Genomic DNA, 11,946 nt, shown 5'->3' on the forward strand with positions numbered 1-11,946 from the left:
TAGACGCTTCTTCCTCTGCAACTCAGTTTACTCATCCGAAAAATAGGGATAGTAATGGATTGGAGGAGAGCAGGAAGCTTGTTACCCGAAGTCTCTATAAAAATAAATGATAATGAGCGGTACAGTGCTTGGCAGCAGATTTTGCTTGCAAATCCGACCCCACATCCTCCACAGAGGGGTTTCTGGCCGCAATCCCTGGAGTTCTCCCGGATGTGTCACTGCTCACCCCACACTCTTTCTGGTTCTCTCGAGCTAGGTAATGGACCGACACCTGTTTCTACCTCCGTGTGGGGGGCTGAGCGACGACCCCATGCAGGCGTGCAAGGGGAGACGTTCCTGGGAAGATGGTTGGTCTTGGGGGTGCCTAGGCTGGAAGAAGCATGGTTTGGACCCGGCAGGCGGGCTTGGGTGGGGGCGGGGTAGTTTGCTCAGGGGGTGGGGCTATGGAGATTAGGCGTTCTCTGGCACCCTGCGGGGGCGCCGAGGGCTCGCATCGCCCCTTCCCGGGCTCTGGCGCCTGGAAATGGGGCTTTGGCTATGGGGTGGGGCTCCGGGGGTGGGGCTTAGGCGTGGGGGAGAGGCCCGGGAGCCTGGAGGCGGGGCCTGGGGAGCTCTCCCCACGCGGGGCGGGGCTCCAAAGGCCGCGGGATCTGCAGTTCGGACTCCCCGCGCCACTGTCGCTGCAGTTCCTTCCACTCTGGTGGCCCCGCGGCCCTGCGGGGAGTCCGGGGGTCGCCTGGACACTCGGACTTGGTGCAGGGCCGGCCCCGCCTCTCCCTTCTTCAGTGGGGTCTAGACGGTCGGGGCCGCGGTGACATGGAGCCCTCTCCTGCCACGGGGGGCTCGGAGACCACTCGCCTGGTGAGCCCCCGGGACCGCGGCGGCGCTGGTGGCGGCCTGCGCTTGAAGAGGTAGGACAGACCTGGGCTGGCCCTCGGCCCGGGGGCGCCACCCTCATGCCATCCGTCCATTTCGTTTGTCTCTCTCTCGGCGCAGCCCCGGCTGGCCGCCCCAGCGCACCGCAACTCCCTCCGCTTCTCGGCGCCCCTCTCCGTCCTCTCCGGCTACATAGCCAGCGCCCCCTGACCCTGCCAGCAGCCTGCTTTGCCTCCTCCCGGCCACCTTCTTTTTCTCGGTCCCGCAAAACCGTTCCCCGGCGAGTCCCCCAAGCCTCCGGACCCTTCTGCCGCCCTCGCCGCATCTGACTTCTCCGCGAACTACTGCTCCTCCGTCGGGCTGGAGTCCGCGCCAGGTGCCCCGATGCCTGCATTGCTCCAGGGCCCTGGCAGTGCGAGCACCTCGCCTCCCAGGCTTCGGAGCCCCGTCTGCAGGCCCCTGGCCCTTCCCTCCGTGCGCTCGGGCTCGGGGCGCCCCCTCCAGCCACGGCCAGCTGTGCGCACCCAAGCCGAACACGGGCCCGGGCTCCACAGCGGTTCTTCCGGGCCCCTGGGGGGCGGCGGCCGCCGGGAAGCGAGGGGGTGGCAGGGAAGGAGCAGGTGCGGTCTGGGCGGCAGGGGGTATTCCCGGCTCCGCACAGACGGGGCCGGGGGCGGCGAGGTGTGAAATGAGGCGCGCGGAGCGGCCGGGACAGCGGGCCGGGGGCGGCCGGAGAACCTCCTCCGCGTCCCGCCGGCCTCCCGCGCCGGGCGCCCGCCGGCTCTGTCTGCCTTGTCCCCCGGAGCGGCCGCGCCAGGCCCATACCGGCCACCTCCACTGGCCATTTTGTCTGTTGGCTGACCGTCCGTTTGTCTTGGAAATTTGACAGGCTCCCCGGCTTTTTCTCTTTCTTCATTTCTCCTCATCGTTCTGTTTCCCTCCGAGCACCTTTCCCTTTGTCTCTGATGTGGTGCTTCTGTGTGTTTCTCGCTCCTTCCCTGGGTGGGGGCCATAAACCTGGGTGGGTGGGGGAGTGGATGAACAGAAGGGAGGACAGACTTCCCGTCTGACTCCTTCCTGCAGGGGACTGCAGACGTGGGCAGCTGTGGGGGCTCAGCCCAGGCACTGGCGGTCTCTTCACCTATCCTTTTTGATTCTGCTTCAGGCCTTTGTCCCCTGCCCACACCCGCGCCCTCTACCCCTCTTCTCTACCCCTCTATCATTTGTTGTTTGTTGGGGGTTTCAGAAGGCTAGCAAGAGGAAACCGACTTCCCTTTCCTTCTCTCCAAACAGCATGTAGCCCCTCCCTACACACCCACCCACACCAACAAGGGGGCTTTTTTTTTAATGTATTTTTTTAAGTAGGTTCCACACCTAATGTGGGGCTTGAACTCATGACCCTGAGATTAAGAGTCGCATGCTCTACCGAGAAAGCCAGCCAGGCACCCCAACAATGAGGCTTCTTTAGTGCCCAATTCATGCCTAACAAAAGGGAGCAGCCTGTTGATGGGCGGCTACCTTGATGACTAGCTCCTCTGGGCCTTAGAATAACGGCATCTTGCCCGCAGCCCCGCAGCCCCGCAGCCTCTGTTCGCTCTCCAGACCCGCATCTCTGACTCCCAGCTCGTGTTCATTCTCATATGACCATTAGTCACCAAATCCTGCAGTATTTTCTGAAAGAGGCTCTTCCCACCTACCTGCCCCTTCCCTAAAGTTCTGTGGAGGGGCCCTGTGGCTTCGTCTATTCTGGATCCTTCCATTTCCTCTCCTGTCTCCCTCCCAGACTGATCTACATCAGCAAGGTCATCTGAAGGCGTGGGAAGGATCTATGAAATCAGTCAGTGTATCTCCCTTGATGTTCCTTTGAGCCCCCACTTTCCTCCTCAGCCCTTTCCCTGGCTCCTGACACTTAAAACTCCCTGCCACTCATCTTGTCACCGGCATTCCATGTGTCTGGAGCCCCTTCTTCACCTGGGTGTCATGTTAAACAGCTCTCCCTCTGTGACTTTCTCCTCACCCCCATTACAGTTTGTCATTCGCTCCTTGGTGCTCCAAAGTCCTTTGTTCATAATCCCCCTGGCCCTAGCCTCTCCTCGCCTAGTATGTCGTCTGTGACACATCTGTCTCTCCCACTAGACCGGGCTTCCCTGGGTGTGCACTGCCTGGCCACCTGAGTCCTGGGCACCCAACTCTGTGTAGACCTCACTGTAGAATGAGCAAGGATTTCAAAGCCACCCTCATTCCTTGTCTCCTCTGGAAACATACCCAGAATCATACACACCAAGATTCTCATCTTGGAAGAAAATTCCAAGAAATTAATCTACCTGCCAGCACTTGAGTTTTCCTTACAAGCACCAAACGTCCCCCCACCTCCCTCACACCTCAGCTCACCCACTTGGCACAGCTTTCCTGAGCCAGAAGGCCCCAGGCATCCCTCCTCACTTACTGCTGTGATCGCATTTCTATCTGGAGCCTTCATTTTCACTCATGGGTATTTCTGTCACACCTCCATGAGTATTTCTAGGACTGTCTAGTCAGGCTCTTTGTTCTGTGGATGATTCGGGCCTTGCTGGGGTTCAGGTTGGGTAGTAGTAGGGTTGAGAATTGGGCCAGAATGAGCCTAAAACTCAGCCTGAGCTCAACCTCTGGCATCCCCGGTGAGGACCTAGCCCCATTCACTTATCAAGGGAGGCTGATGGCACTGTACAGTTAAGGTGGCCTCCACTGGGCGCTTATGGTCAGACTAAGGGTCCAGCTAACGTGTAGCAGACTCCAGATCCAGTGCTCCTACCACTACCTCCCCATCCACAGCAGTCTGTACTTTGTCCTCCCCATGACAACCCCAGTGTGGAATCTGGCCATTAGTTCTCTGTGCCTGGAACCTCAGACTTTTTGGGTCCCAATATTCCACTCCTCTCTTTCTGTCTTTCTTTTTTTTTTTTTAATTCGTATTTATTTTTGACAAAGAGAGTGTGAGTAGGGGAGGTGCCGAGAAAGGGGGAGAGAGCTTCCAAAGCAGGCTCCATGCTGACAGTCTTGAACTTGCAAACTGTGAGATCATGACCTGAGCCGAAGTCAGACACTCAACCGACTGAGCCACCCAGGCGGCCCTCCACGCCTCTCTTAAATGGCCACGTTTCAGCTGCATGTCTAGATAGGGAAGACGAAGGATCTGGAGTGGAGGCACTAGGAGACGGGTCTGGGAGGGAGGCACCAAGACCAGGATCATGTGCTCCGTCTGGCGTCATGCTCTGACACCATCTTCTCATATTGCCCCAACCTGGCGTGTTCACCCCGTCTTTATCAACACCTTCCCCATCCTTCAAGGCCCTTCTCATGGTGCCTCCAGTTGTTTTCCTGATTTCTCTCGGATTCCTCTACCCCTCTATCTTCTGAGCGCTGACAGCCCTTTGTTGTGACTGCTCCGATGGCAATAGCTACCTTCGGCTACATGTCATAGTACTTATGTACACATTTGTTCACCAAAAGCCCCAGAGATCAGCGTGATCCTGCTGATTTTGTGTTTCTTATGGTGCCTATCAGCTCGTTATGGTGGAGTCTGCTCTCCACCATGAACTAGCTGTGTGGCCTCCATATGTCCTCTCCCTCTCTGAGCCTCATACTTGCAATTCCCGTCTCTATGGTGCTTTGCAGCTGTGAGATTCTGTGCCTCTGTGTCTGAAAGGAAAAGGGAAGCTGGGATCTGAGCTGTTTGCTCCACCCCCAGCTCTCATGTGGCCCTCTGTCCCCGAGGCCCCCGGGTTTGAGCAGGCCTTGGGACAGACGGAGGGAGTGCTGGGCCACAGCTGATGAAGGCTGGGGGGACCGAGGACCTGGGAGTGAGGAACGGAGTCAACGGTGGCCAAGCCCCAGGTTGAATTGTGCTGCCCGCCTCAGTCTCTTCGCAGAGCCCTCGGAGCCCCTCCCCGAGGAGCCCAAGCCTGTGGAGATGCCATCCCACCACTGCCACAGGGACCCCCTGCCACAGCCCGGCCTCACCCCCGAGAGGCTGCAGGCGCAGAGGCAGCTGTGTGCCGCCTGTGCTGTGTGCTGCGTCTTCATGGCCGGGGAGGTGGTCGGTAAGTTGGGGAGCAGCTCCTCTGACCCCATCCCCTAGGCAGGGGCCTCAGCCGCTCTCCACCCAGGGAGAGCGTCCCAGCAATATTCTGGGGGGGGGGGGCAAGCAGAGAAGGGGATGGCTGGCGTGGGGAGTTGGGTGCCCAGGAAGTGGGAGAGGGTGAGGGATAGCACCAGAGGTCCGGGGGCAGAGGGCCAGGGCTGGCTTCTCAGCACTAGCTAGTCTTCTTGTTTTTGTTTTTGTTTTTGTTTTTTTAATGTTTATTTATTTTTGAGAGAGAGAGAAAGAGAGAGCATGCAAGCAGGGGAGGAACAGAGAGAGAGTCAACAGAATTCGAAGCAGGCTCCAGGCTCTGAGCTGTCAGCAGAGCCTGACATGGGGCTCGAACTCACTGACCAGTGAGATCATGACCTGAGCTGAAGTCGGACGCTTAACCAACTGAGCCACCCAGGCTCCCCATAGCTAGTCTTTTTAAAGTCCTATTTTCTTGATATTAGAATGTGCCATTATAGACAAATGAGAAAATGTGGGTGAGTGAAAAGAAGAAAATAAAGACTCCCTGTCATCTCATCGCCAGGAGAAAACACGGTTCACAGTTTGGCACACGTCCCCCCAGTGCTTTCCGTGCTGATACACACATTGCCACCCCGACCGCCCATTGCTTTGCCTTGCAGGTGGGTATTTGGCGCACAGCCTGGCCATTATGACTGACGCGGCCCACCTGCTGGCGGATGTGGGCAGCATGATGGGCAGCCTCTTCTCCCTTTGGCTCTCCACCCGGCCTGCCACCCGCATCATGACCTTTGGCTGGCACCGTTCAGGTAAGGCGCCCTGCATGATCCAGTGAGCCTCCGAGCCAAGCCTACCAGAAGGTGCCTCCCAGGGTCCCGGGCGGGTCTCTGATAGCTTGTCTCCCCCTGCAGAGACTCTGGGGGCTTTGGCCTCTGTGGTCTCCCTCTGGATGGTCACTGGCATCCTCCTGTACCTGGCCTTCATCCGCCTGCTGCACAGCGACTACCACATCGAGGGGGGTGCAATGCTGCTGACCGCCAGCATCGCAGTCTGTGCCAATCTGCTGTACGTTCCAGCATGGAGCAGGCACCGTGCGGGGCTCAGGGCGAGGGGTCCTCCTCCAGGGCGGGAGAGCTGGCTCTCTCCCCTCCCCAACAGGCGTGCAACACGCACCCCCAGGGCTGCCTGAGAACAGACAGGAGAGAAACCTAGAAGTCAGAGTCAGCAGACGTTTAGGAAGGGCCTGCCACGTGCCCGCCACCCTGAGGGGGTGGAGGGGGACTCTCATCCAGTACTATGTCACTGAAGGCCCATGACCACCCTCAGAGGGAGACTGTATCGCCCTTTGCATACAGTCCAGGAACTAGATCCCAAGCAGCAGTCGGGTGAGTTGCCCAGGCCACGGAGCTGTTTACGCAGCAGGGTCAGGATCTGAACCCACGTCTCCAGCACCAAGTACAGTATTCCCACCCATCCTCCCACCCCCTAGGCTGCACGATTTGTCTCTCTTGTCTGATGCTGTCTTCTTCCCCGGGTTTGGAGAATAGGGAGAAAGTAGGTGGAGAAAGGGCTCCTGGGAGGGGAGGTGGGGAGACATGGAAACAGGGCCGCGGAGGCCAGGAACGGGCCACCTGGGCTAAGCTGCTCTGCTTCCCCCTCAGAATGGCCTTTGTGCTGCACCAGGCCGGGCCCCCCCACAGCCACGGGTCTAGGGGGGCAGAGTACGCGCCGCTGGAGGAGGGGCCAGGGGAGCCCCTGCCCCTGGGGAACACCAGTGTCCGGGCAGCCTTTGTGCATGTGCTGGGGGACCTCCTGCAGAGCTTTGGGGTACTGGCCGCCTCTGTCCTCATCTACTTCAAGGTACTGTGCGTGCAGGCCTGCCCCAGCCTTCCCTCCCCATTCCACACCCCAGCCCCTCCTTCCCAGGACCCTTGGCCTCCCCCACCCCGCCGACCCCCGGCTCCCCAGGTCATTTCCCTGCAGCCGGGCTCTCAGGAGCCTCTGGGGTCCCATCTATCCAAGAAACCCCTAGATCTTCCTCTGGAAGGTTCCTGCTTCCTGGGCTTAGAGATCTCTTTCTCTGTAGCCCCAGTACAAGGCAGCTGACCCCATCAGCACCTTCCTCTTCTCCATCTGCGCCCTTGGATCCACAGCTCCCACCCTCCGAGATGTTCTTCGTGTCCTCATGGAAGGTAAATCAGATGCTGCTGCTCCCTCACAGGAGCCCTGTCTGCTCTCACTCCAGCTCTGAGCCACCTCTCTTCTAAAGAGAGGGTTGGGTGAAGGTCTGGGCCCTGGGGCCTATTGCTAGAAGGAGGATTCAGGCCTATTGCTAGAAGGGTGAATTGTGCAGGGTTAATGGTAAATGGGTACAGGGCAGGGGAGGTAGAGTCTGGTGGGGGGCTGCCCTTGGGCAGGAGTGCCCGTGGCAGTAAGCATGGCGGGTGCTGTTTGCAGGTTCCCCCCGGAGTGTGGGGTTTGAGCCCGTGCGGGACACACTGTTGTCGGTGCCAGGAGTCCGGGCAACCCACGAGCTGCACCTGTGGTCCCTTACGCTCACTTACCACGTTGCCTCCGCACACCTGGCTATTGGTGAGTTCACACTGGCCCAGTTCCCTCCTAGAAACATTCATTCCCCCACCTCCCAACTGCACTCCGAAGGCTCCCCTTCCAAACCTAGGGAGATAGTTCTGTCTCTGTCTTTCCTGGTCTCTCTCTCACACACACATGCATGTTGAAGACAAGGAGCCCTGGACGGGGTGTTTGAGTGGAGGGAGGTTTCCCCCTCTCTGACGTAGTGCAGAGACCCAGCAACCCTTTGAAAGATCACTAGTACCTGGGTGGCTCAGTTGGTTGAGGGTCCGACTCTTGATTTCGGCTCAGGTCATGATCTCATGGTTGGTGAGATTGAGCCCCATGTTGGGCTCCATACTGAGAGCGTGGAGCCTGCTTGCAATTCTCTCTCTCCTTTCTCTCTACCCCGCTCCCTGCTCATGCATGCTCTCTCTCTCTCTCAGAATAAATACATAAACTTAAAAAAAAAAAAAAAGAATCCCTAGCCTAGTACCAACAGGTCTAGTGACGGGGCACAGTTAGGTACGTTCTGAAGTGGGGTATCATGGAACTACTCAAAATGATGATTACGAGCACTGTATGGCAACTAGGAGAAATGTTTATGGTATAAAGCTAAGAGAAAAAAGCTGAATGTAAAATTATATCTACATTATGATTCAACTATTAAAAATATATATGGTGACTCACAAGCTGACAAAGGATTTTTGAGTTTCTTCCAGATGCAAGAAGCAATCAGAGACATGCAATTTGGATGCCAAAAATATTATACTTTGTAGGATAGTTGATCGTAACTCTAGAGGGACAATGGCAGAAAATATTTAACATCTGGATTGTCCTGGGAAATCGGGCACTATGGCTGCAGAAACGCACAGCTGCATGTTAACAGTCATAGAGCGGAAGAGAATAGGAAAATAAGAATGGTTTGGTGTTTCCGCCTGCTGGCGTGGTCGATTTGGGGCTGAGTCTCTCCAACCTTTTCTTTGGCATTTTGAGGCTGTTCATACAATACAGAAAGAAAATAAAGCTTCTCATTCAAGCCTGGCTTTAATGCTGTGCAAGCCATCGGGGCCTCCTCCACCGGCCTTATCTGGGCCCCTGCCTCATTCCCGACTCCCCCCGGGAACTCGCTGCCTCTTATCACTCTCCCACAGACTCCACGGCTGACCCTGAAGCTGTCCTGGCTGAAGCCACCTCCCAGCTCCACTCGCGGTTTGGATTCTCCAGCTGTACCCTGCAGGTTGAGCAGTACCAGCCCGAGATGGCCCAGTGCCTGCGCTGTCGGGAGCCCCCCCAGGCCTGAGCCGAGGCCCTGCCCTCACCCCACTGCCAGGCCCTGGCTCAGCCCTAGACTCTCAGTTCCTGCCTCCCCGCTCTCGGAAAAGGGACAGAACTGGGCCCGTACCCCTTCCTCTCTCCCTCCTTCCACCTGCCAATGCCCCAGCCCCCAGCCCCAGTGGCAAGACCAAAGTGGATGTGTGTGTGGGGGGGACAGGAGTCAGGCTGAATGGGAATCAACTGGTGGGGGGGAGTCCCTCGGTCCCCACTCTATGGTCTGGGAGCACAAATGTCCTTTCCATGCAATTCATCTGTCCGTGTGGCAGGCTGGCTGGCTGGCTGGCTGGGGGCATCTGCCTGTCTGTGTGCTGTCGGTGTGCCTATGCCTGGGGGAGGTCAGCAGGGGCCCCCTCCCCACGTGGCCCTCGCTCTGTCTATGCAGGAGCCCCAAAGCCCGCACTTTGTCCGTGTGTTCAAGCCCTGTGGTTTTTGTCTGCGTGTGTGTGTTTCTTGGTGCTGTGGCCTGTGTGTCTCTGTGCCTATGTGGCTGTGCTATGGTCTCTCTGAGTCTGCACCATCCATGTGTCCTTTCGGGGGTCTGTCTGTCCATCCCTCTGTTGGTGCTGTGCCCTCGGCTATCCCAGAGAGAGGGAGGACTCCGCTGCAGCTCCACCAATAAACTTGTGTCTAACTGCACCTCTCAGCCCCTGTACTGATTCCTCAGGAGCAGGAGAGGAATCCCGAAGTCAGAGCGACCTTCCTTGCACAGTCCTCCCACTTCCTACCCAGCCCCTCCACCGTCTCTACCCTCAAATATCTGTCCTCGCGGAGGCTAAACCCCTCCAGTCCCTTTATTCTCTCCCCTTACTTCACAGCCTGGGTCTCTGGCTCAGGGAGAGGCCCCACGTGCCACGGGCCTGGTTGCAGGAGAAAGTTGGGAAGCAAGGAGCCAAGGGATCTCGGAGAATCCTTCCTAAAGGCTCCTGCACGCACCATGGCCTCCGGCTGGTCAGAGGGAAGCTTGGTCCCTTTGGAGAAGACTGGTTGGACATCGTGCTGCTGGGGGCCTTGCTCCTGAGCTGTGTAAGGAAGAGGCCCTCACCCTGAGACCAGTTTTGGGCTGTGGACACCAAGCACCTTTTTTGCCCTTAATATTTATTTTTGGGAGAGCGCACAAGTGGGGGAGGGGCAGAAAGAGGGGGACAGAGAAAGTGGGCTCTGCGTTGACAGGCTGACAGCAGAGAGACTCATGCAGGGCTCGAACTCACCAACTGCAAGATAATGACCTGAGCTGAAGTCAGATGCTCAACTGACGGAGCCATGCAGGTGCCCCACCAAGCACCTCTTTTACAATTATTCTCCCTTTGCCTTTCGGAATCATATACATATTATTTATTATGTTTTTTTATTTTAGAGAGAGAGAGCATGGGTGAGAGAGAGAGAGAGAGAGAGAGAGAGAGAGAGAGAGAGAGACTCCCAAGCAGGCTCTACGCTCAGCACAGTCTACCGCGGGGCTCGATCCCACAACCACGAGATCATGACACAAGCAGCCACATGGGCACCCCTGAGTATCATGTATTTTGACAGATTTAGTCTTATAAACCAAACAAGGGATTATTGTTACTATTAAGGGCTCCTTTAAACTTAAGGCCTTGTGGATTTTCTCTTTTAAAAATCAAACTCCTTGTGCTCTGAGTTTAGACCTAGTGCCTTGGATCAGCAGGAGATCATACCTTGCCACCCTAGGTTAATACAGTTCCAGCCTGAAGCGAAGAAACTGCGCGTTTTCACTAGCCCGTGCATAATTCTGCAAGGCTTTCCTCTGCGTAATAGAAATATCTTTATTAGAAAATGATCTTTCTTTTGTTATTATGAAAGGAACATATGATTGCTTTAAGAGTGCAACAAAGGAAGAGTGTATAAAGTAGAAAGTGAATGTTTCCCCTATTATATGGCTCCCAGAGGTAACTGCTATTCAGCTTGGAGTCTCTCTGCCTGTGTTTTTACGCATGAACAAACAGTTCTGTGTAATGACACAGACGGGATCACTTTGTAGGTGAGATCACGTAACCTGCTTTTATGATTCAACCACACATCCTGGATGCCACATACATGGATTTCATTGTTTTTTTTAAGGTGAGGCTTTTGGACTCATTGAAAATAGGCCTCCCCACTCTGATCTCCAGCTGCACTCCCCCCCCCCCCAGGCTGGGTGGGTCTGCCTGGCCTGAGTCAGTCAGGCACGGAGGCTGGGCTGAGGTGGTGGGCTGGCGGGCCACCACACTCGGCGCTGTCGGGGGTGCCCCAGCTGCTCTCCATGCTTTGCTAGTTCCTGATACTTTCTCATTTTCTGTCTCATTGATTACAGGCCCCAAGCGGCAGGGTGGGGGTGGGGAAGAGTGAGGAAATGGAGGGTGGGGGAAATGAGGACTAGATTTTCACCCTCTGGCCAGCCTTGGGCTCAGCCCCACTATACATCACAGTGCTGGGTTCCTTTGGAGGGGAGGGAGCAGTGTTCAGGGGGGAATCAGACTTCACAAAGGATGCCGTCCATCTCTGCCCCACACCCTGGCTAGACGGGGAAGTGGAAGTGGAAGCCGAGGCTCAGAGAGGGAAAAGAACTTCCCCAAGGTCACCCAGCAAGTGACAGCAGCGGGAGCAGAACCTGGGCTCTCACTCCCACTCAGGCCTCTTTGAAGCTCTTACACAGTGGAGTTTCTCAGCAAACCTTTGCTCAGTCTCCTTTTCAGCAACCTGCTGCCACTCACCTGGCCGACCCGGGGCTCTGGATCAGGCTTCTTGGTTCTGCCTCAGCTTCTATTAACACACCGGTCCTGCTAACTCTCTGTTCCTGCTTTTGTAATTCTAAAAAGAGGAATTACATGGTACTGTGAACGTGAAGGTTCCTGGTATATAACGGGCATGTTGGAATAGGCTCTCTTGGGTGGAATCCGGGAGCAGGGGTGAGAAAGATTTCCAGGGAATAGGGTGGCCCAGCATCCTAATAGCAGGGACAGGAGCCAACATTTTCTAAGCTTACATTGGTGCGAGGCTCCACAGACCATCTTCCCTCCACTTTACAGATGGAGAAACTGAGGTGCACCTGCCAAGGGTCCTGCAGGCTAGTAGGT

At 56.5% G+C, this 11,946-nt stretch overlaps 1 protein-coding gene across 5 annotated transcripts; it reads left to right on the forward strand.

The window, feature by feature from the left end:
- The first annotated feature begins 616 nt into the window (after positions 1-616).
- SLC30A3 (solute carrier family 30 member 3) lies at positions 617-9,682 on the forward strand. Of its 5 annotated transcripts, none has more exons than XM_029938088.1 (8): positions 617-911; positions 4,774-4,955; positions 5,629-5,775; positions 5,878-6,031; positions 6,628-6,826; positions 7,053-7,158; positions 7,424-7,558; positions 8,692-8,935. In XM_029938088.1, exons 1-8 carry the CDS (start codon positions 817-819, stop codon positions 8,838-8,840), a joined length of 1,167 nt encoding a protein of 388 aa, XP_029793948.1. In that variant the 5' UTR covers positions 617-816; the 3' UTR covers positions 8,841-8,935. The 5 variants fall into 5 exon arrangements, with proteins under 5 accessions (XP_029793948.1, XP_029793946.1, XP_029793945.1 ...); XM_029938086.1 differs by lacking the exon at positions 5,878-6,031 and adding an exon at positions 997-1,252 and having other exon boundaries at positions 619-861; positions 8,692-9,677; XM_029938087.1 differs by lacking the exon at positions 617-911 and adding an exon at positions 1,259-1,496.
- The last annotated feature ends 2,264 nt before the right edge of the window (positions 9,683-11,946 follow it).

Source organism: Suricata suricatta, chromosome 4 (assembly GCF_006229205.1).
Source record: "Suricata suricatta isolate VVHF042 chromosome 4, meerkat_22Aug2017_6uvM2_HiC, whole genome shotgun sequence".
Classification (NCBI taxonomy): domain Eukaryota; kingdom Metazoa; phylum Chordata; class Mammalia; order Carnivora; family Herpestidae; genus Suricata; species Suricata suricatta.